General features: G+C 37.3%; 1 protein-coding gene across 6 annotated transcripts in view; it reads left to right on the top strand.

Moving 5' to 3' along the window:
- RBM33 (RNA binding motif protein 33) overlaps positions 1-20777 on the top strand; it is a 93142-nt gene that overhangs the window by 19358 nt on the left and 53007 nt on the right. For 5 of the 6 annotated variants that reach the window (XM_052692591.1, XM_052692588.1, XM_052692590.1 and 2 more), the window contains exons 6-10: positions 954-1064; positions 7159-7330; positions 11631-11836; positions 13650-13950; positions 19310-19368. In XM_052692591.1, coding sequence (XP_052548551.1) covers positions 954-1064; positions 7159-7330; positions 11631-11836; positions 13650-13950; positions 19310-19368 — 849 coding nt within the window. The remainder of the gene's footprint in view (positions 1-953; positions 1065-7158; positions 7331-11630; positions 11837-13649; positions 13951-19309; positions 19369-20777) is intronic. The other variant, XM_052692592.1, reaches the window with a different exon arrangement.

Raw genomic sequence — 20777 nt, forward strand, 5'->3', positions numbered from 1 at the left:
TTTGGCGGTAGGTAATGCTCCTTTGTCATGCCGGAAGGCAGTTGAGAATCATGACCTTGAGGATTGTATCCTTAAAGAAGAAAACAGCTTTGTGTGGTGGAGATACACTGCCAATTGTTAGAAGTACTTAATGCAAAAGCTTTTATCCAAGCTTTAGGCAAGATCTGATAAAGTCTTTCGAAGGTGAAAAGATTATTGACCTGCTAAAGACATCTTTAAGGTGCTAATATCCCAAAGTGATTGATGTCCTGCTTGTTCATCCTTTTTGTAACTGAGAACTGTCTAAACCTGAATAAAGAGATTGGAGGTTAGTTCAGAAAATGTCACCTGCATAATTTGGTATGTTTTAAACAGTACATTAGAGAACAAGTGCTGGCTTTAATTGCTAGATAAATGATATAATCTTAATTAACACTGTATGTGATCAGTGAGATGTCTTAAAATGTCATCAGACTTCATGAGAGGACATTTTTGTTCTCCTTTATTGATCAGAAGTATACGGAGTTATTGAGAATTGTACAGAATGTAACTCATTCATTTGTAAATGATCTCTAAGAATATTTTCTAAGAATATTTGTTTTTGTTGGACTAAAGTCTGGTGTTTGTGTGTGCTGTGGGTACCTATGTCTTCTGGAAAGAAATGACTGCAATTCTTGCTTCATCAAAGGATGTAGAAGTACAGAAGCAGATGGCAGCTTTATGAGATGACATTATTGGAAACAATGAAAACATTTTGGTTATATGTATTTTTTAATAATATTGAAATTATGATCTAGTTAAAAGCCTGATAATTATGCCTCCTATGATCTATCACTTATAGTTGAGAATTCTGATAGATACAATTATCATCCAGTTCTGAAAATGATAACAATGCATCCAGAGCCTGCTTCTTGATGGATTTGTTTCTGTAAAGTTGGCCTGTGTCTTCACAGTTTCTTGCACTGTTGTTTTAGGATGAAGATTACATGCAGTCATACAATCAGCAAGCAATGGAAGAACAAGGAGAGTATACAGCTGATGAGGAGCTGGAAGAATCACAGACAATGACAAATGAATCTGAAGAGGTATGTCATGAATTTAATGGAAAACTGAATTGAGTTGTTTCAAAATTAGAATTGGCAGTATTGCTGGGTAGGAACTAATGCAGTTCTGCCAGTGTTGAATTATTGGTGCCATTACTCTTTTTATATAAAGATGAGCTGTGATAGCATCTAATGTAATAGCACTGCCGGGTACACGGAGTGCTCTCTGCACCTTGGGCTGATAATTGTAGGAGAGTTCAAAGTGTTTGTGTTTAATCTTAGGTTCAGCATTAGAAATTTTAGAAATCCTTTGGAGTAGGAGAACAATGACAGTGCAATGTGGTTAGGCTGTTTAAAATCTCTGGTAGCAGTGGTGCATCACTTTTCAGATAGGTGATTTCCTGCTGTTAAGAGTGATGGTGGAGCTTCCTGGTATCACATTTTGAGGATGAGTGAGAACATAATATGAATATTATGACAAAGATGAAGTCTTTGTGATGAAAGAAGTTGTATTGGGACAGAAATTTCTGTAAAGTTCACTTTAGCTTTTTGGTTAGGAAGGGACAGGTAAGTTCCTTCATTTGCAGGGAGGAAGCATGTGCCAAAAACTGTTCAAGTACATCTTACAGCCTGAAACAATGATATCATACTTGTTACTAATTTGCCTTCCACACCAGATGCTTGCTGCAGAGGGATTTTTTTTTTCCTTTCCCCACCAGAAATCTGGTTTCATATTACTTTTATCCAGTTCTTAATTAAATAGGATTGAGTGTGATACCTGCTGAGAAGCGTAGTCAGAGTGTGTGCCCTCTGTGGAGACTGAACTCATCAGAAAATTAATTCCTCAAAGACACAGGAGCATTCTTCTCTGAGGTGCTAGCAAATGGGTGTGCTGTGGTACTCTCCAGTTGCATGAAACTTAAAATAGCATTCTTTGGTATAGGAGCAGAGATATTGAAAGACAGCCTGTAGTGTTTACTCTTCTGTGCAGGTGTGACATCCTCAACCACATATAACTTAAATATCATTTATTTCGTTCGTATTAAACTTATCCTTAAAAAAAAAGCAAACAAACAACTAGTACAACACTTGAAGAACTACTTTTTCTCCATTCACTGGATAAACAGTTCTCTTGTGTTCTAAAAGCAGTCTGCACTTGTGCTATCTGCATCCAAGGGCTCTGTGAGATGGTAAGAGCACTGCGTGTTATATAAAATCAAGTACTGATTTCTCTGTCAAACTTACTGCTTAGAGAAAGCACAGCTTTGTATTTAGAATATAGGGAATATTTATTAGAGAACTCTTGATTAGTTGAAATTTTTCTAGTTCAGAATTCAGTTGTTTTCATTCAAAAGGCAACATGAATGCATTTTTAATTGACTTTTTAATAGAAGTTGTTCAACATGGAATGCAAATGTTTTGTCTGCTTCTTTGTGCACTTGATCTATATTCTGACTTGATTTGCATGCTTTGCAGATTGCTACAGCTTTATTTCCAAGATAGTACTATCTTTTTATTTCTTTTCCATTCCAGGTATGTTTTATTTACTTTTGTATGTAGGCTACCAATTGGATTCTCCCAAAGAGTATACCACAGGGAGAGAGAGCCAGAGTATGCACTCCTGTGTATGATACAGATGCATGTCTTTAACTACAAACATTTTTATTATTTGGATGTTATGTAATGTACAGCCCTCACTAAATCTAATAACATTCACAGCTTGCAAACGAGTAATCGTTGGCATCTCTCCTGTGGAAGATAGAGCGCAAGACTGGAGCTGTATTAAATAAAGTACAATTAAATAGTGTTATTTTTGAAAATTGGCATCTCATTAATGAAAAGAGCTTGATAGAAGTGTTTTGCAGTGCTATATCTTAAGCAATTTCCACATCTAAAAAAAAAAAAACAACAACAAAACCTTGACCAAAAAAAGCTCCCAAATAAATAAACACCGTACTGTATTGCATGAATAATTTGTAAGTCAAGAGAAAATCCCACTGGCTGAAGGACTGCAACTCGATGGGGGAGGCTGATAAAAACAGAACTGAGAGACCTGTCGGAGTGGCACTCGAGTGGGAAGGAGTGCCAGGCTAGGACTGCTTTGAGGCATACTTTCTCACGTGATACTTAATTTGAATTGGTGCCTAGAACTCGGATTTTGAAATGTGGCAACACTCTGTGGAGATTCCTTGGAAAGTACGGAAAATGTTTTTGCCTTCACTAGATAGAAAGGAAGGCTTGCTGCTTAGGTGTTTCAGCAGCAAATAGATGTAGTAAAACTGTCAGTTACATGAGTTACTGCGTTCCAAATATTTTCAGAAGAATGATATCCCTAATTATTTCTAGAAAATATTCATTAAAAATGAATTAGAATTCATAATTCCACTGTCACTTTAATATTGGAACCAATCTCCTGTGAAGTCAGTGATGGAGGTTTCTCATTGCATACTTTTAAGCCATGTCTTGAGTGATGCTTGTAAAAAAATTAGACTTAGATGGTAAATGTTTCAAAAAGAAATGCTGCATACTTGTTTTCTTTCTATAAAATAGAGACATAAAAGGGGAAAAAAAAAAAAAGCCAACGTTTGTGTTTGTTGGGAGAGCGTTCATTCTATGCTTAGCTAGATCTCTAGTGTTACACTTTCGCTCAAGTTTCATGATACTGCTTATCAGCCTGGAGGAAAATGATAAAAAGCTGCAAATCAGAACAGTCAGATTGCAAATATTTTTCAAAAAATACTTAGAAATTCTGAGGTTTGTTTTATAGTCCCATTTTCCATCTGTAGGTGTCCTTGGAATTGATGTAATGCTCTCTTAACTGCTCTGTTATTTCTTGATCCCTTAGGTTTGAGCAGTTGCTGCTTAGTGTTAGCAGATAAGCAGGGGCTACCAGAGGCCAGCAAAGTAATAAAAGATTCTTTTCATTTCTGATTTTTCTTGTGGAAGAAATATGACAGCCTTTACAGTACTTACTTGGTTTGTGCCTCTTGCCACTTGCCCGTCCCATCTTTAGGATCCTGAACGAAGATCAGCACTGAGCATGCTGACCAGTGCTTTGTGCTGCTTTCCTTGGGCTTTCTATGCCTGTTATCAGTTTTGCAGCTGCCTGGCAAGCTGTTGGTGCAGGAACACTCATTGCTCTGTAGCAGGTCGTAACTCAGCATGGGGAGTTCTGGGCAGTGACTGGGATTTAAGGCGTAGTTATTTGATGAGGATTGTAGGGGAAAGGTCATTATTACTTTTCCTAATAATGAAAAATCAGCAAAGCTCTAGGGCAACTTTGCACGAAGTATCATAATGGGCAATGTTAAGCTTCTTTTGAGGAGAGTTGCTAAGAAGCCCTGGCTGGCCAGTCAGGTGATGTGGAGTGGCTGTTCCAGGGCTGTTCATGTGTGTAGAGGGATTCACCATTAGCTGGTATTAATTAGAGTCCTTTAAGTACTGTTACCTATTAATTCAGTGCTTGCACTTGATTTCTTTCCTGAAAAGTAGCATCTTTTTATATACTGTAATACCAGGAAAACAATTCATCCTATCTAGCAGATAATAGAAAAGGTATCTTGTGTGCTACAGCTCTTAAAAAAGTTATGTTGTTGTGGGCTAGGGTGTGTTTTCCTACACAGCTCAGATAACCTTTCCTGGTACTGTATGTAGAGAACATATGGTTGACTGTCTGACACGTTCACGTCTCCATCGCAGCTAAATAATCCCTCAATAATAGATATAATCAGACTTGGACATCAGTCAGCATTCTCAAGCCTTGCCTTTCCTCAGTGCCTGCTTTTTTATTAGCTCTTTTCAATATATTTTTTTCCTTTGATAGGTAACACTTGTGTGGCTGTTACTTGTTAATAGGTTGTGTGAGCATTATACTGATGAAAAATGTGAGTTAGACCCAAAAGACCACAGGGTTGATATCAAGTGAGTGAGAATAATAGAGTAATGCAGGTCTAGAGAAGTTGGAGAAATGGCCATGTTAACCACTCTGGGCCTGATTCTTCAGTCCAAACTATGTGCAGAGCTCTGGATGAGCTTTGTGCTCATACGTGAAATTATATGACTGAAACTTGACTTCAATGAAAAAAAAACAAAAGTGGAATCCCAACACAGCTTTTTAGAGGCATGAGCAGCAAGAATAGATGTGCCTGGGTTTTTATGTTCTGAAGTAGAGCAAGAGGCTCAGCATAATGAGAGCTTGTCCCACAAAGGAACCATCCCATGACTTCATGATCCTGAAGGAAAACGAGCATTGGAACAGTGAAATTATGGTTTTTAAGGTATTTTGAAGTGTAGATTTGGTGGAGGTATTGTGCTGTGCCTTTCCTTCTTGGAAGTCCCTCTTTTGGAAGAATCACAGAATCACCAAGGTTGGAAAAGACCTTCAAGATCATCCAGTCCAACCACGACCTAACCATACCCTAATCAGAAAACTCCTAGCTTTCCTGTTTCTGTTCCTTGTTTTTATTAAACTATGTTAATATTTTTTCCTTGTTAACATGCCTCCTTTCTTCCAACGGTTTCAACTGCCTTTCCTGTGAGGTGTTCTGATTTCATGTAGATATGTTAATCATACCAGTTGTTCTCAGTTTGGATTTTTGAGGCTTGCATTTCTTTCAATCTTGAAGGACTTCCTTTGCCTGCCATCCTGTCTGTTGTTTATAATTTTATTGTTTGATATGATAAGCCTGTGTGTAAAATAAATATCTCTAAAAATATATGGCTTAGAGCTTTTTGTAAACTTAGGCTGTTTGGTTAGCTTTACCTTGAAGAATTTCTACAAAGTCAGGAAGTACAATGCTTGAATATGTGCTTAGATTGGATAAACAACAATCTGAAATGAGATGGGATCAGTAACTCAATAAAGCCCAATAACTGAACACACGAGACCAAAGCTGGTGAAGCTTTGAGCTTAAGGTCTTACATTGTGCAATCCTGTATAAGTTGAAGATGTTTTGCCAGGTCCTATCTTTTCTTGTGATTTTTTTTTTTTTTTTTTAATATAAAAGTGGGCTCCTGGGTGATGAAATAGGCAATCTTTTGCACTATTCTGCTATTAATTCCTTTTTTGATGTTTGACTTAGTATCTGTCTGCCTGACTGACACCTTTTGCCTTTTTCATATAAATTACTGCACCAATCTGGTTAATTAGAAGATTAAACCATTTTTTGCATGTTATATTTCACTCACTTTTGAACTGTCTAAGCAATGTAGAAGTTGTGATGTATTTAGTGACTTCACAAAGAATTAAATTGCATGTGCAGCCTCTAAGAAATGAGCAAGTAGGCTTCTACAAAAAATGGCCAACTATAGTAACCAAATAATTTATGGAAAATCATATTACATTAGAAGATTTTTAATTTTCAATTCCAGAAATTAAATATAACTTGTGTAACATTCTAAGCATTAATTTTATCTTGCCAGTGCAGGAAATGACGTTTATTTACATATTTTAATTTGAAAGTGAGAAATCCATTTTCAATTGGGACATTTTCATCTAAATAAATGTTCTCTGTTACAGAGAGAATTGGCAAGTAAATGAGGACCAGGGAGCAGCATTCCAATATACAAATTTAGTATATTCAAATGTTATGCAATCATTTAATCCATTCTCTTCCCCAATGAATTACATATCAGAAATATTCAAAGAGTAGAAAAAAATAAAGACAACTACAATTATACATACCTAAAGGAGTGAAGCTGAGAAACGTGAGGTTATCTGCATTTTTTTCTTCTACAATGCAGTTCTTGTAGTTGTTAAGAAATTTAAAATAAAAAGTAAAAAAATGAGTGTTTGGGTTACTTGAATTTGGTTGTATCCCAGGATTGCCTCTTAGTCAATTCAGAGATGGAATAAGTGTGTTCAAAAGCTGTTAGCAACCTGGTGATGGTTTTTATTGGAGATTCCGTATCTCTTATGGCATTGCAGCACAGTAGGTTTTATTGGTAGATATTACCATATAATTGATCATACGTTGTGTTTCTGAGTTTTTTAATTGCTAAGTTCTTAACATTCATTGAGTTTTTTGTAATATATAGTGGCAACCAATCTTTTAAAGGAAGCTTTTTCTTCTGAATCTCACTGATATCAAGAAGGTAGATTTTCACTTTGCATTATTGTCTGTATTTTGTGATTCAGGCAGCTATTGAATCTCTGGAACTTCAAGAAGAAACAAAAGAGGAATCTGATGAAGAGGAAGATGATGATGAAGAGTCTGGAAGATTACGTTTCAAAACTGAACGGAAAGAAGGAACAATAATTAGACTCTCAGATGTGACAAGAGAAAGGAGAAACATTCCAGAAACTTTGGGTGAGATTCTGTGGCAATTTTGAAGAGCTGTAATAAAAGAAACTTAAGAGGCTTTGTAGAACTTTTGACAACTGCTTTGGTGAAAGATAGGATGGCCTTCTTTTAACTTAGACTGGCCTCTATCCAGGTTGTCTGCAGTCATTTTCAGTGTGTGCTGTGTCCATCTCCTTGGTGGTAACGTTTAAGCTTACAGCATTTTGAACGCGAGCACAGTGTCTTTTCCTTGACATTTCTGCGGTGTCTTCAAAAGCCGTGCTGTTCTCAAGTGGCGGCTGCCTGATCTTTGTTTTACTGCTTATTGTCATGGAATACATTTTAAGGAATTCCTTGAGGAAGATTTTCACTTTATAACACTTGCACGCACTAAGCACGCACTTTCTTATCTATGGTTTCAGTCTGTACATATAACAAAGAGACTAGCCAGTGAGAAGACAACCTGTACTAGAGCTTGAATATTAGAAGAATAGTGCTTAGACTTTGTTGCCTGTGTTCTGCTGTCAAATAGCTGTCCTGCTTACTTTTTTCCCCTCTCAGGAATATGTTCAGAACCTATTGTGTTCCCACTGCTGGATTGGCCTGGAGAAATTATAACTTGCTGATCCCCAAACCTATTTGGGTGCTAGAAAAATATGGAAGCCCCATCTTCTCTTTTTCAGGTTTATGAATTTATCACTATTCAGAAGAAGCAGTAGATGAGCAACTTTTGTACAGCTGCCCTGTTTCAGTCTGTAAATAGAACAAAATTGCCTTGTGTTTTTTGAGGCTTTCTGAGTCCCTGTGTGCTGTGAGGGAGACAGCAGTGTACGATTTTTTTTGTTTTGTTTTTAAATTAATATCTTTCTCATCCATTGATATCCATCTCATCCATGATTCCTTATGATTTTGGGCAAGGTGTATATTAAAGGCCATCATCTCGCATTGTTTTCATAGTGAAGTACTGATCATGATGGCAACAGGACTGAAAGAACCCTCTGGAGGAGTTCACACAAAAATAATCTACGTGGAAAAGGGGCATTTTGGCTGTTCTGCAGTCCAAATGTATTTTCAACCATAAGACAGTGTATCTTATTTATAAAAAAGGTGCCGGTGACTTTACAGAACAGGGTTCTCTTAAAAATAAGAGTTCATTGGAATGGCTGAATCTCAGTACATGATTGTGAAGTGGCTTGCAGTTGCATGCACTTTTATATCTATGGTTTTAGTCTGTACGTATGAAAAAGACTAGCCAGTGAGAAGACAACCTATACTACAGCTTGAATATTAGAAGAGTAGTGCTTAGAATTAGACTTGCTTCTGTGGGTAATTTAGGATGTAGCTCTGACTTAAAAGGAGAAGATGATGCAAATGCAGGTGAATTTGTAAACAGCTTGTTTATCCTGCTTTTTTGGACAAAATACAATCTTGCTGTTATGAAATGGCTCCTATTCGTACTAGTTTTGTGTCTTAATTTGTTGATAAAGGACCAAATAACTGATCACATAGTATAAAGTTGTTCTCAGGAAATGCTTTTTCCTTGCCTGTGAGATTATAAGGCAACTCTGTAAATATGGCTGGTTTAAAAATGAAACTTTGTTGTAGAGCCTCATTTCCTTACTTTAACATCTGAACATAGTTGAGAAAACACTTACAGAGAAATTAACATTTCAGTTGAAGTTACAAACGTAATTTCCATCCTGTCACATTTTGGTGACCTTTTGTGACAGCTTGTCTCTATTGGAGGAGTGCATTCTTTCTTGCTGATTAAAGATGTCATTTGAAACCATTTTATTACTAGGGATATTGAAATTAATCTTGACACTTAGAGACACTAGAAAAATAATTGCTGATTCACTGCATTAACTGCATGCATGTGAGAGACTGTACAGTCAAGATCAGAGTAAGTGTGTGCAGGGCAAGCCGTGTAAAAATAGAGTATCTCATAAATGTAGCTGGGATCTCTCCTAAATATTTTCTTATCCATGGTAAAGTAAGTAATTGTTTTAAAGCGTTTGAACAGAGAGATTGTAGAATGGCTAGGCCATTGATTTCTAAAAATGCTGAATCTTTTTAATTATCTTTGGTGAGGCATATATAGCATTTAGTGCATGCGATGAACTCTTCAATGAGTTGGAACTGCCATTTTGCATCGGATCTGCTTACCCAAGAGAATAGGAAGGAAAAAAAAAAAAGCTGTAATATCACCAAACTAAAACATTAAAAAACAAAAAGAAGAATTAGACTCTCACAAACTGGTAACAATTATTATTGTTTGAGGAACTACTTTCTTCTGTGTTCTGATTAGTTTGTGTTCACCGTGCTAACTTACGGTTGAGATTTTGGGCAAGGAAAGAGGCTTGAAATGAGAGCTCTGTTTTTGCCAGTTTTTTTTCTGCCTGCTTTTACTGCTTCTGACAGCAACAGTGGATAAAGTGATTGCTTTAGATGCATCTTATACTTTTGATTGCATTGTATAAGAGGATAGTGATCTAAATTTTCTTCAGTAATCCATAATGTGTATGCTTACTGTAAAAAAGACTTCAGGGACTGTGATTCCTTGCCCCTTGTCTGGGCATGGTATGAGATTTTTGCGGAAGAAACTTTTTTGTCTTGGGCTCTGCTGATCTCCTGAGGCAGGTACTAAAGCAGAGGTGCTATTTCATAAGAATATCTGGTGTAACTATAAATTAAGAGAAATTTTTCTCATTGCCAGCATGAACAAATGGCACAGGAAACGTTATGGCAGGTATTGGGATTGTAGAGTGTCATTTTGCTGCATTCTTGGACAGTCAACCAGTTTTAAACTTTTAAGAATCAAAGAGCCCCTGTTTTCTGTATGTGTCGAATACCTCTGAAAATTGGGGCACATGAAATGGCAGCCTTTGCAGGTCTGTTGTACAGCTGGTATCTGTAGCTCAGTAAGAACAGCTGAGTCGGTGGGAATATGCTGTTCTCAATCTTTTGTGCCCTTCTGTCAATCCTCCATTTCAAAAACTAGCTGAGATTACTTATAAAGATGTTGAAGGTGGTGGGTTAAGTAGCTTTGTCTGTTACACTTGCAAGAAATATTAGCATCATATTAGTGTCTTCAGCTTAAGAGTGCTGTCAGATGTAAAATGTTTTTATTTTCATCTTCATATTTTGCAGTATTAACAAGTAGCTGTTTTATCCTGGAAACAGATCTCTGTGCCTCGCCTCCTTTAAGAGGAGAATTCTTAAAAATGGAAAAATGGAAATGTTGCTCTGACTGCCATTCATGTCAAAATATGTTTCGTTTTGTTTTTTTTTTTTCTTTTGGTCAGGAGTGCATTTCTTGTAGAATCACAGAATCATAGAATGGCTTGAAAAGGACCTCAGAGATCATCTAATTTCACTTCCCCTGCTACAGGCAGAGTCAGCAACTACCAGACCAGGCTGCCCTGAGCCATATCCAGTCTGGATGTAGACTATTTAATTTTCCACTGTTAAATGTGAAAGTGAAGGTTCTCACTGGCATGTGGTGAAATGCTCAGCTGCCTGCTTGGGTTTAAGTTTTTCCCCTTTAAATAATGGATGCCTCAAGAGTGGCACTGCTGGAGGTGTCATGGTGTTTGGTGATTCTATTGTAGACTTTCTCTACATATCCAAGTAATTTGATTACCTGGCCCTGTTACTGCATAATTTTCTTAGTTTTATCAGCATTGTTTCAATTTTTAGCTAAGTTTGGCAGACTTCATTGAGTACCATCTGTTCTCTGGTGTTTGCTCGTGGTGTGGGTTGGGTGTGTATCAGACTTGTCAGTGACTGTATCAGGCTTGAGCTGAGCACTCAATTTGAAGTGTGCTCTGAGTGGAACTTGGGAAGTACTGCTGGTTCGTCAGCCACGTCAAATGTACGTAAGTAGTTTCACAAAGTAAAAACGCAGCTCACTGGCAGCAGTGTCCTTCTTTGTTTTGCACATGGGCATATTCCATTCTTTGGGTTGAATCTCTTTTTATGGAAGGCTCAACAGATCCTTGATAGTAAAGATTGCTTGGGCTTTTATTGTGTCACCTGGCATTTCTGCAGATACATGAGAGGAAAAACAAACCTTTTTGTTCATGTTTGTTTCAGTCACCTGCCAGTTCTTTGCCTGTGCAACAGACACAAGTGCGTGTGCTTTTTTCCTGTTGGAGATGTCATTAATGAAATGTTAACATGTCACCTGGAAGAGATCAAAGTGCCTGCAAAAATTCTCTTAGTTTCAGGGATGTTTCTATGATTCTAGCATTGTTTTTTTTCCCTGGTATTTTCTATGCTTTCAGCTTGAGGTTAATTTTTTTTTTTCCATCTCTTTTTTTAACAGAACTTTCTGCAGAAGCCAAAGCAGCATTACTTGAATTTGAAGAAAGGGAAAGGCAGCTTAAACAGGGGCGATACGGCTCAAGGAGAGGAGGGCGAAGAGGAGGCTCAATTATGTGCCATGGAATGGGAGAACAAAGGAGAGACAATGATAGGGGAAGAATGAAGGATCACAGACCTGCACTGCTGCCAAACACACCATCGACAATGGTACCTTTTAATCCTTAGTATTCTTTGGACGTGCTTTCAGGAAATGATGGAGAGAAGGCACTCTAAATCACATGTCTTTTTGAAGGTGGAATATATATTCCAACATACACTTCTTACTCCTTTGGTGTTCTGTTAGGTCAAACGAGCTTTGAATAATGTGATGATTGTGAAAGCATGGGGTTAATCCTGTTACCAGCCTTGAGGAATCTATAAGCTTGCAGATGAAAATCAAATTTTGACTCAAATACAAACAGGCAAGGCAGTAGAGACCCTGACTGAGCATGGAGGAGTAAGATATTTCCTCTGAGATAGGTGCAATATGGGGATGTGTTCAGTCCGTGTTACAAATAGTAGCTTAGTAAAAATGAATATAAAGTAACTCAGGGTTTTTGTGGAACTGTTTTTTCTTTTTGTCATACTTTGCAGCTTATAAAAATTGATTTGTATTTCCACCATTCTACTGTGGAATCAAATTGAAACAAAAGAATCCCACCTAGACAAATTAATTCTGTAAGATTTTAATTGAAATTTGTCTTTGTTACTGTTATTTTTCTGCTTGTACTTTGTATCACAACTAGAAGGTGTTACTTTTTCCATCCAGACAAGCAATGTGTAGGATCCAGGGGCATCCCAGGCTTGCTTTTCTAACTGTTATGGTGTACTGGAAACTGACTTGTAGAACAGCCTCAGTGTATGCCTTTGCAGGATGAGGTCATTTGTATTAAACAATGAGAATTTTTTCCAACAGCAGTAACTGTAGGTATTGTTCTGTAGCAGGAGTTGGTGGATGGCTTGATGGTTGAAAGCCCTGCCAGAGGAATATTTTGTATTTTTAAAACTGTGAAGATGGAATCATTTTTTTTCTGTACTGCTGCACTCTTTGCTACTTATTCTGATCTTCAATGTTGTAAACATTTCTGTGCTAGTCATAATATCTTGTGCGTTCCTTGTAGCTGCCTTGCTTGACGTTCATGACTGCTGGAAGAAACAGATGTGACATATCTTTGTTACTAAAGGGTTGTGTGCTTGATTCTTCTTGCATTGTGATTTTAAAGCTCTGGTTTAGAGCTGACCTGTAGTATCAGTGAGTTCAGAAGTAGAAGAACGAGTGTCTCTGAAGGAGAAACTTGGTTTTTGTTATTTAAAAAAAAAAAAAAATAAAAAAAAAATTGGCTATTCATGTCTGAGATACTGAACAAGAGACTTGTTTTTGTTTTGAAAGGCATCTTTGAAGCAGATGAACATTTTTTCTTTCCAACAGTATGAGCAGATAGACTGCACTGATAGCTCAGGAGTCTGTTTAATTTATTTTGAGTTTTCTTCCAGCTGTTAGTTCTGTCTTCTCAGGCTCTTATACATTAGGCAAAAGTTAGTGGATTTGCTTTGTTACTGGAACTCATCACATACGTCCTAACACAGCTGATGGCAGCTTCCAGTGACGTATGCAAACCCTAATCTATGAAATGAGGAAGTTTCACAATTTAAAGAAAAACAGAAAAACAACAACAAAAAACCCCCTTGAAGATAAATGCATTCTTATAATGTTCTCAATGTGTGTACATCCCGGCAGCACTGCTGTTCACTTGTGAATTTTTTTTCTTGCTCTTTGCTGTTTTCTTTTTTGTGCTGATGTCTTTTCCTTTGCTTTCCTGTGCTAATTGATCCATTTGATTTGATGATATGGGAAAGAAGTTTTTTCCATTCATATTTGGCCTTAGTTGTGTTTTCCAGAGGTGTCTTATTTTTGTGCTGGTTTATGTCAGGTTTTGTGAACTTTAAAGCCTATTGACTTTGTTCTTTTGTCTGACTTTAGACTCATTCACAGAGGTTAATTCCAACACACCAGCAACCTGTTAGGAGTCTGTTCCAGCACCAGCAGCAGCAACAGCAGCAGCAACAGCAACAGCAGCAGCAACAGCAGCAGCAGCAACAGTTACAATCTCTGCTTCCTTTACAGCATCAGCATCATTCTTCTCCTCCTCCAGGGCTACATATGCCCCCTCAGATAGAAACACCTAGAATAATGATGACTCCACCGCCAGTGACACCTCAGCAACCGAAGAACATACACATAAATCCCCATTTCAAGGGAACAGTAGTGACGCCTGTACAAGGTGAGCTTTCTGAACGCAGTCATTAGTATGTAACTCATTGTTCTTTGCTGGGGATGCAACCATGTTTGTTTACTACTTCATGTAAATGTGCTTTGGGCTGATTTTTTTTTTTTTCCTTAAATATTTTGTAACATTGAGCAAGGTGATGTGAAAAAGGAAATCATACAAAAGAAAGAAAATACAGTGATGTAGTATGTCTGCTGTTGGACTGTGGCCAGCAGGGATTAGTAAATCCATTTCCACTTCTTTATTACCTTTGCTTCTCCAAAGCCTTCAAAGACCAATAAAACTGTAGAGAGAATGTGTTTTAAAAGTAGCAGATGTTGGTCTTCAGTACCAGGTACATATTGCAGTTTAGAATTCCCTATATCATTCTAAGTTCAGCCAAGGATTCACAGAATGACCACCCACCTATTTTAGTGAGAATATATAGAATCATAGAATGACTTGGGTTGGAAGGGGCCCCAAGGATCACCAAGTTCCAACCCCCTTGCCCTAGGCAGGGCCACCAACCTCCAGATCTGGCACTAGACCAGGCTGCCCAGGGCCCATCCAACCTGGTCTTGAACACCTTCAGAGACAAAACATACACAGCCTCTCTGGGCAGCCTGTGCCAGCACCTCACCACTCTCTTGATAAAGAACTTCCCCCTGACTTCCAATCTAAACCTTCGCTCCTGGAGCTTAAAACCATTCTCCTTTGTCCTGTCACTGTCTATCCAAGTAAAAAGTTGATTCTCCTCCTTTTTACAATTCGCTTTTAAATACTGGAAGGCTGCAGTGAGGTCTCCTTGTAGCCTTCTCTTCTCCAGGCTGAACAAGCCCAGCTCCCTCAACCTGTCTTTGTAAAATAATTACATGAAGGTAGTCTCTGAACTATAATTGTATAATTGCTTTGTGAAAGCTACCAGCTGTAGTCCTCACATAACAGTGTGTATGTGTTCAATTTTCATTCAGTGCTGCATTTATGATTATTTGATTGATAGTGTAGAAGTGTATTAGAAGCACACTTTTTCTGCCACTTGACACAAACGCTCTTCGGGGTACACCGTTTAGGACAGCTCTCAGCAGGCAGAACTGTTAATATTGCTACTTATTTGGAAAGCATTATCCTTAAGAGGATAAAGAAAAGGCTGATTTGTGATTGAGTCTAGACAAAACAAACGAAAGGTCAATGTGGGTGTATCTACTTTTAGGTTTTCTGGTTTTGTTGGTTTGGTTTTTTTTTTCTTCTTTAAATTAGCAGATCTGCAAGTCTGTATTACCTTTGCTTCATTTGTTTGTCCAATGGAAGGCAGGAATTTGGCACGGTAGGATATTGCCAGCTGTTAGACACCTGTTAGACTTCTTGCAGTTGGCTGTGCAGTAGCTGCTCCATTAAGATTATTTCATTTTTTCCTTTCCAATAAAATCTGGTTCTTATGAAATTAGGTATCAGGGCAGTTTATCTGGAAGCAGTTTGAGAAGTCCTTGAGTGTTGGATGTATGCCTTCTGTGAATTTTACTAACATTTCCGAAGCAACAATTCTTGTTTCGTGAGAAGCAAAAATAGATTTTAGACAATTCTAGATGCCACTCTGTTCTCCTTCTGAAACAGTCCATACATCTTGTGTAGCTGTGTGAACAGGTTTCCTTCTGATGGTAGTAATGGTTACTGGGGATTTTTACTTTTGCCTGATGTCAGAAGTATACTAGTGTATGTTATCTCTTTTGTCTGAGTTTTTTCTGTCATTGTTATGGCAGTTATCTCAGCCTGTGGCACCTTGGGCATGCTTGGGGTCTGCTTTTGTCTTGAGCATAGCCTTATTCTGTTCTTTTTAGAACTTACAGACTTTGTGTGCACGTTCATTTCTTCACTGGTAAGACTAGTCATCCTCTCTGAATGAGCAGCTCCAGAGAATGATTTTTCAAATGGTAGAACACCTGCATGACAGCGAGTAAGGTCTTTGTATGTGTGTTGATGGCAGTTGGTTCGTAAGAAAAAAACTTCGTGCCACCCATTTTACTAAAGGTTATTGAATGTTTCTGCTGACAGATGTGCAGCATACTGTTAAATGTAACTGCAGAAATTCTAGTGATTTAAATCTCTTTATTAGTGAGCAGTTAGCTTTCTGCAGCGGCTGAGAACAGTGGCCATCTCAGTCTTAGCACATACTAGTGGAGTTCTGTTGCATGAAAGTGTACATTTGCATACTGAAGGAAAACATGTGGGACATCGTATGTCTTTTCTAGGGAAGATGAGCACAATTCTAAAATCTTCAGTGGAATTTGCACAGTAAGATGAATTTTGAAGCAATCACTGTAGGCAGATGGCAAATAGAAATTCCAGTGTAGGGATAACTGTTCTAAATTTCTTAATACCGAGCAAGAGTTTCAGTACTCCAGCTTGAGGCCCCAGCAGAGAGGCACTGGTAGCTGAGAGTACAAGCATGTTTGACATGCAGCAGCATTCGTTTTGAGGTAACAGGAACTGTGGAAGAGATGAGATTAATTAATGTTCTTGATGATATCCAGCCCATTCTCAACTGAATCTCTTTCCAAACATGAGGTTTTTTACTTATCAGAGAGTGCAGTCATTTGGATTCAGTTGTTTAAAGTGTGATGCCAGGAAGCCAGAATGCCATGTCTGGAAGTGCATGGTAGGTACTCTTAGGTTCTGTTAGTTTTAAGTGTGCTGTTGTTTCTTCACATGGACTGGCATTTTTTTTTTGCTTCTCTAATTTTATGTCGTTAATATACACTTACACTGTCACACCAAGGGTATGTGTTCTTACTCGCAAGCCATGGAAGTATTCTTTCTCAACATTTTTTTTGGCTTTTCATCTTGAAATGTGCTCAGTATATCAGTGTTTTCTAAAGTAGACTAAAATCTGTGAATTGTCATGACACTTTTATTTGAAGAAAAATAGCATTTCAGATTTCTCGTAGCCATCAGCTTTAGCCAGAGTGAGCTGAAGCACTCCTGAAGTATCCCATTATTGGCTTATTTCTTTGTTCCAGAAGCAAATCTTCAATCTCAGTTCAGAAAACAAGGAAACCAACCAGCAGTTGCTTTGTGTCAAGCCAGTTTTCTCAAACAAATTTCTAGTAGTTTTTTGGTCTTTGAAGCTTCATAAACGATTAAGAAAGGCTCAGTCTGTCAAGTGAGTGTCACTTAAGTGAGTGTCTATTGCAGATACTATTTGTTAGCATTCAGTTGTATCTTTTGTGGCATTTGAATCCCATGTCTTGCTGTTGGTTGCTTGTCATAGTTTTTTTCTTTTGTATCCTATTCTGTAAATTATTTTTGACTTGTTAGAAGAAATTTCTGGCTGAGTGTGTGTCCAAATTTGAGTATGATCAATTCACAAATACCAGAGGATCACATGGTAGAAGTAGATGTATGGTGAAATAGCCTGTGATTTTAGTACTGAATGTTTTTTTTTCTCCTTAATATTTATATCACAAATAACTATTTCAAAGCTACTGTAGTGCTGACAAAATTGATAGGAGCTATTAATGAGCAGCTTGTGGCAGCTCTGTGAATTTTCATGCCATTTACCTTTTTGAAAACTGTTTTATGTCTTGGGAAAAATTACATTATTATTCTCATAAATTATCAGTATGGGAACGGCTTCTTCATCTTTACAGATAAAGCCTTGAAATTGACAGCCAAAGACAAATGACTCCTCTCAAAACAGCTTCTAGCAACGTAATACTGCGTTTGAAACGTAACTTTCAAACCTGTGCAAGATGTAACGTAGGGAAAATGAATCCTTATTTGAGAATTCTCTGCTGCTTTAGCAAGTGACTGGGTACTGGAAGGGCAGTGAGTTTGAACGATCTTTCAGGGGTATTAAATTCGTTTGTTTAAAGGAACAGGTATATCTTTATGCTCCTGTCAGAGGCAGGATACCAAAATAGACCTGAGTCGCCTGTACAGATGACAATCCTTTGCATTTATTACCTTATGTGATTTTATTTTTTTTTCCTGCTGCTCTGACCTGAGCTATTTCAGTTCTAGGTCTGTCAAGAGCTTGCTGTCAGTTTTTTCAGGTGGTGATGATTGTATGAAATTGGCAGATCTTCATTAGAAGCCAAGATGAAACTAACCATTGGACTAATCCTCTCCTGGAACCTGATGCACAGTTTGCACCTAGTCCTTCAGAGCTGACATGCACTGAAAACAGGTCCTGGTGCACTAGCTCCTGTGCCTGTATTACTGAGGAAAAATTCTTGAGGCATTTCAGCTAAATGTGTTGCTGGATGCAGCTAGTTCAGTCTTATAAAGTTGTCGACATCAGTATTTCCCCCCGTGTGGGAAAATAACCTTATTCATAGTTTTTAGTAAGTGAGCAAGTACATTCTGTACTGTTTGATTGCTTTATATTTATATTTTATATCAGCTACTGTTTGATGCTTTATATTAACTTCTGTACGTCTTTTGTCTAGCACTGATGTGTATTTACTTTAATGATTGATACAGTTCAAAGGAAGGTAGGAAGGAGAGTCTACAATGAAAAGAGAAAAATCTATCGTTATGCTTTGTACTACAGATTCCAACAAAAATTCAGTCTCCACAGTGATCCCACAGTAGTTATTTCTTTGTGTTACACCATAATTTTGAGTGGTGGTTTTGGGTCATATTTTTGGGGATCAGTTTATTGAAACGGTATTACATGGTCTGTGTTTGACTCCTTGAAATCCTATCTCTGGAGAAGTTACTTTTCAAGAAGAGGGTTCTTTTAATTCTTGATGTCTCTTTATGAAGCAAAAGTCTTCTGATATCACCAGTTCTGTGATTACACAAACAGATTTTACTTGCATTCACCATTACAGTGGGAAAGCCAGATGAAGTAGCTTTTGCTTACTGTTAATTGCTGCTGCCTGCCTGCCTCATTGTACCCTCCCATGAACAATGATTTATGCCAGATAGATTTTTCTTATGCCTGTATTTGCTGTGGGAGTAGGTGGTGACACTGAGACATACGTAGGAAACGAGGGGCATTAAGTGGGAAGGTGAATTAATCATGTGTCCTTCTATTTGAAACATGGATTTATTGTTCAGAGTCTGTGTCAGCTTTGTCTGAGAGACATCTTTGGCTGAATACTTACTGTTTTTTTTCTTCCCTGAAACAAGAAGCAATCTAATTCTGGAAAATGCAGAATTAAGTTATGTAAATGAACTAGGAGAATCCTAATTGCCCTGTTGCATGTTGCAGGAGAGGGAATGGTTGCTTGAATTTAATTGTAGGAACTGTGACATGTGAGGGTAAATGTAGCAGATTTTAATCATGGCTTCTTATTGGTACTTCTTTTGGAAATAACAGCAACAACTGTTAGGTGAAACAAATGGTGTTAAAAGGTGCTTCTTGTTTCAGTGCCCTTGCTGCCAGTTCCAGCCCAGCCAAGACCTGCTGTAGGACCCCAGAGATTTCCTGTGAGTAGCAGCTGTTTCTTCTTCTTTGATATGGATAAGCATACATTTGCAAAGAAATATTAATATAGCAAATAAAGGCTGTTCTAGTGAAATATAATTTTAAGGATTTGTAAATATTGACAATACACTCTGCAGTTGAAAATGTTTGTTAAAAGCTTAAGGTCAATGGATTTTTGAGAGTAGAATTAATTCTGTTTAACTGTAAAATTGTTGAACCAATCTCTCCAGTGGGAGAGGCATGAATGCATCTTATCTTAAGGAATATGGGCTTTATTTTATTACTTGAGTCTTTCTGTATGAATAGAATCCTTACTTTATTTGATGTAATAAAAGGCTGTTTGAAAAACATCTGAAAGCCTAACAAGCAGTATTATTTCTGTGTTTTAAAAATCAGAAAAAATTGCATTTTTATCATTACTTCAGACATTTAAATGCCTTTAAATTATTTTATTGGAAAAGAGAATGGGCTTGTGTTCTTGCATGTTTCTACCTTCCGAAACAAACAAGATACCTAACAAGATACCTAACTACTTCATGGTGATCATTTTTACTTTTTTTATGAATGAAGAAAAACGCCCTTCTTGATCATTTTTAATTTATATTTAACAGTTCTGTTGTCGTGAAGTTTTAATTCAAGTGGTTTGTAGAGTATCAAGATAAGAATAAATAAATAAATAAATATATAGTACAGTATTTCCCTAAACATTTTTAGCTGACGACACATACATTGTTTCCTAAACACACACAAAAAATGGTTCTTTGTTAATGGTTGTGGTGTAGTGTTGCACAGTGAATTACTTGCACAGAGGTCAGATGAATTTGAAAACAGCAGATTTTGGAAACCTGCTGTAACTTCTGATTGCTGTGTGCATACTAGGTTGCTTCTGATGCAGAGTGTTTTTTAGACACCTAGGTGAGTAACTGCTGTCCATACTTTGTAGAGTGGCTGAGTTTTCAAATTATCACATTTCCTTTATAAGACTTATATAGTAAAACTGCAGTTTCATCAGCTTTATCCATTACATAGTTTCAGTGTCAACGTTTTAAGTGCAGGTAGCTTTCTGTTCAGAAATATTGTGGTTTTAAGAGGAAGTTCCCTTCAGAGCCTGTAGTATTAAGCAGAAACCTTATTAACATTTTAGAAGTATCTTGCCTGTGGTTTCCTTTGACATTAACTTGCTTGTGTCAATAAACACAATTCAGTATTAAAAAGAAATTAAAGGACAAGGAATATCTGTAAAGGCATTGTAATTGACGTCTTTGAAGTATGTTTACATCAGTGTAGAAAAATTGGAAATTAATTTTTTTTAAATTGACTGTGAAATTAGATTTTAATTCTGTTTACTTTTGTTTTTGAAAGTTGACAAGTACTCCAGCCTCACTAATCTTGTGTGCACCCATTTTTTAAA

Source organism: Tympanuchus pallidicinctus, unplaced genomic scaffold, assembly GCF_026119805.1.
Source record: "Tympanuchus pallidicinctus isolate F22 unplaced genomic scaffold, pur_lepc_1.0 scaffold3, whole genome shotgun sequence".
Classification (NCBI taxonomy): Eukaryota; Metazoa; Chordata; class Aves; order Galliformes; family Phasianidae; genus Tympanuchus; species Tympanuchus pallidicinctus.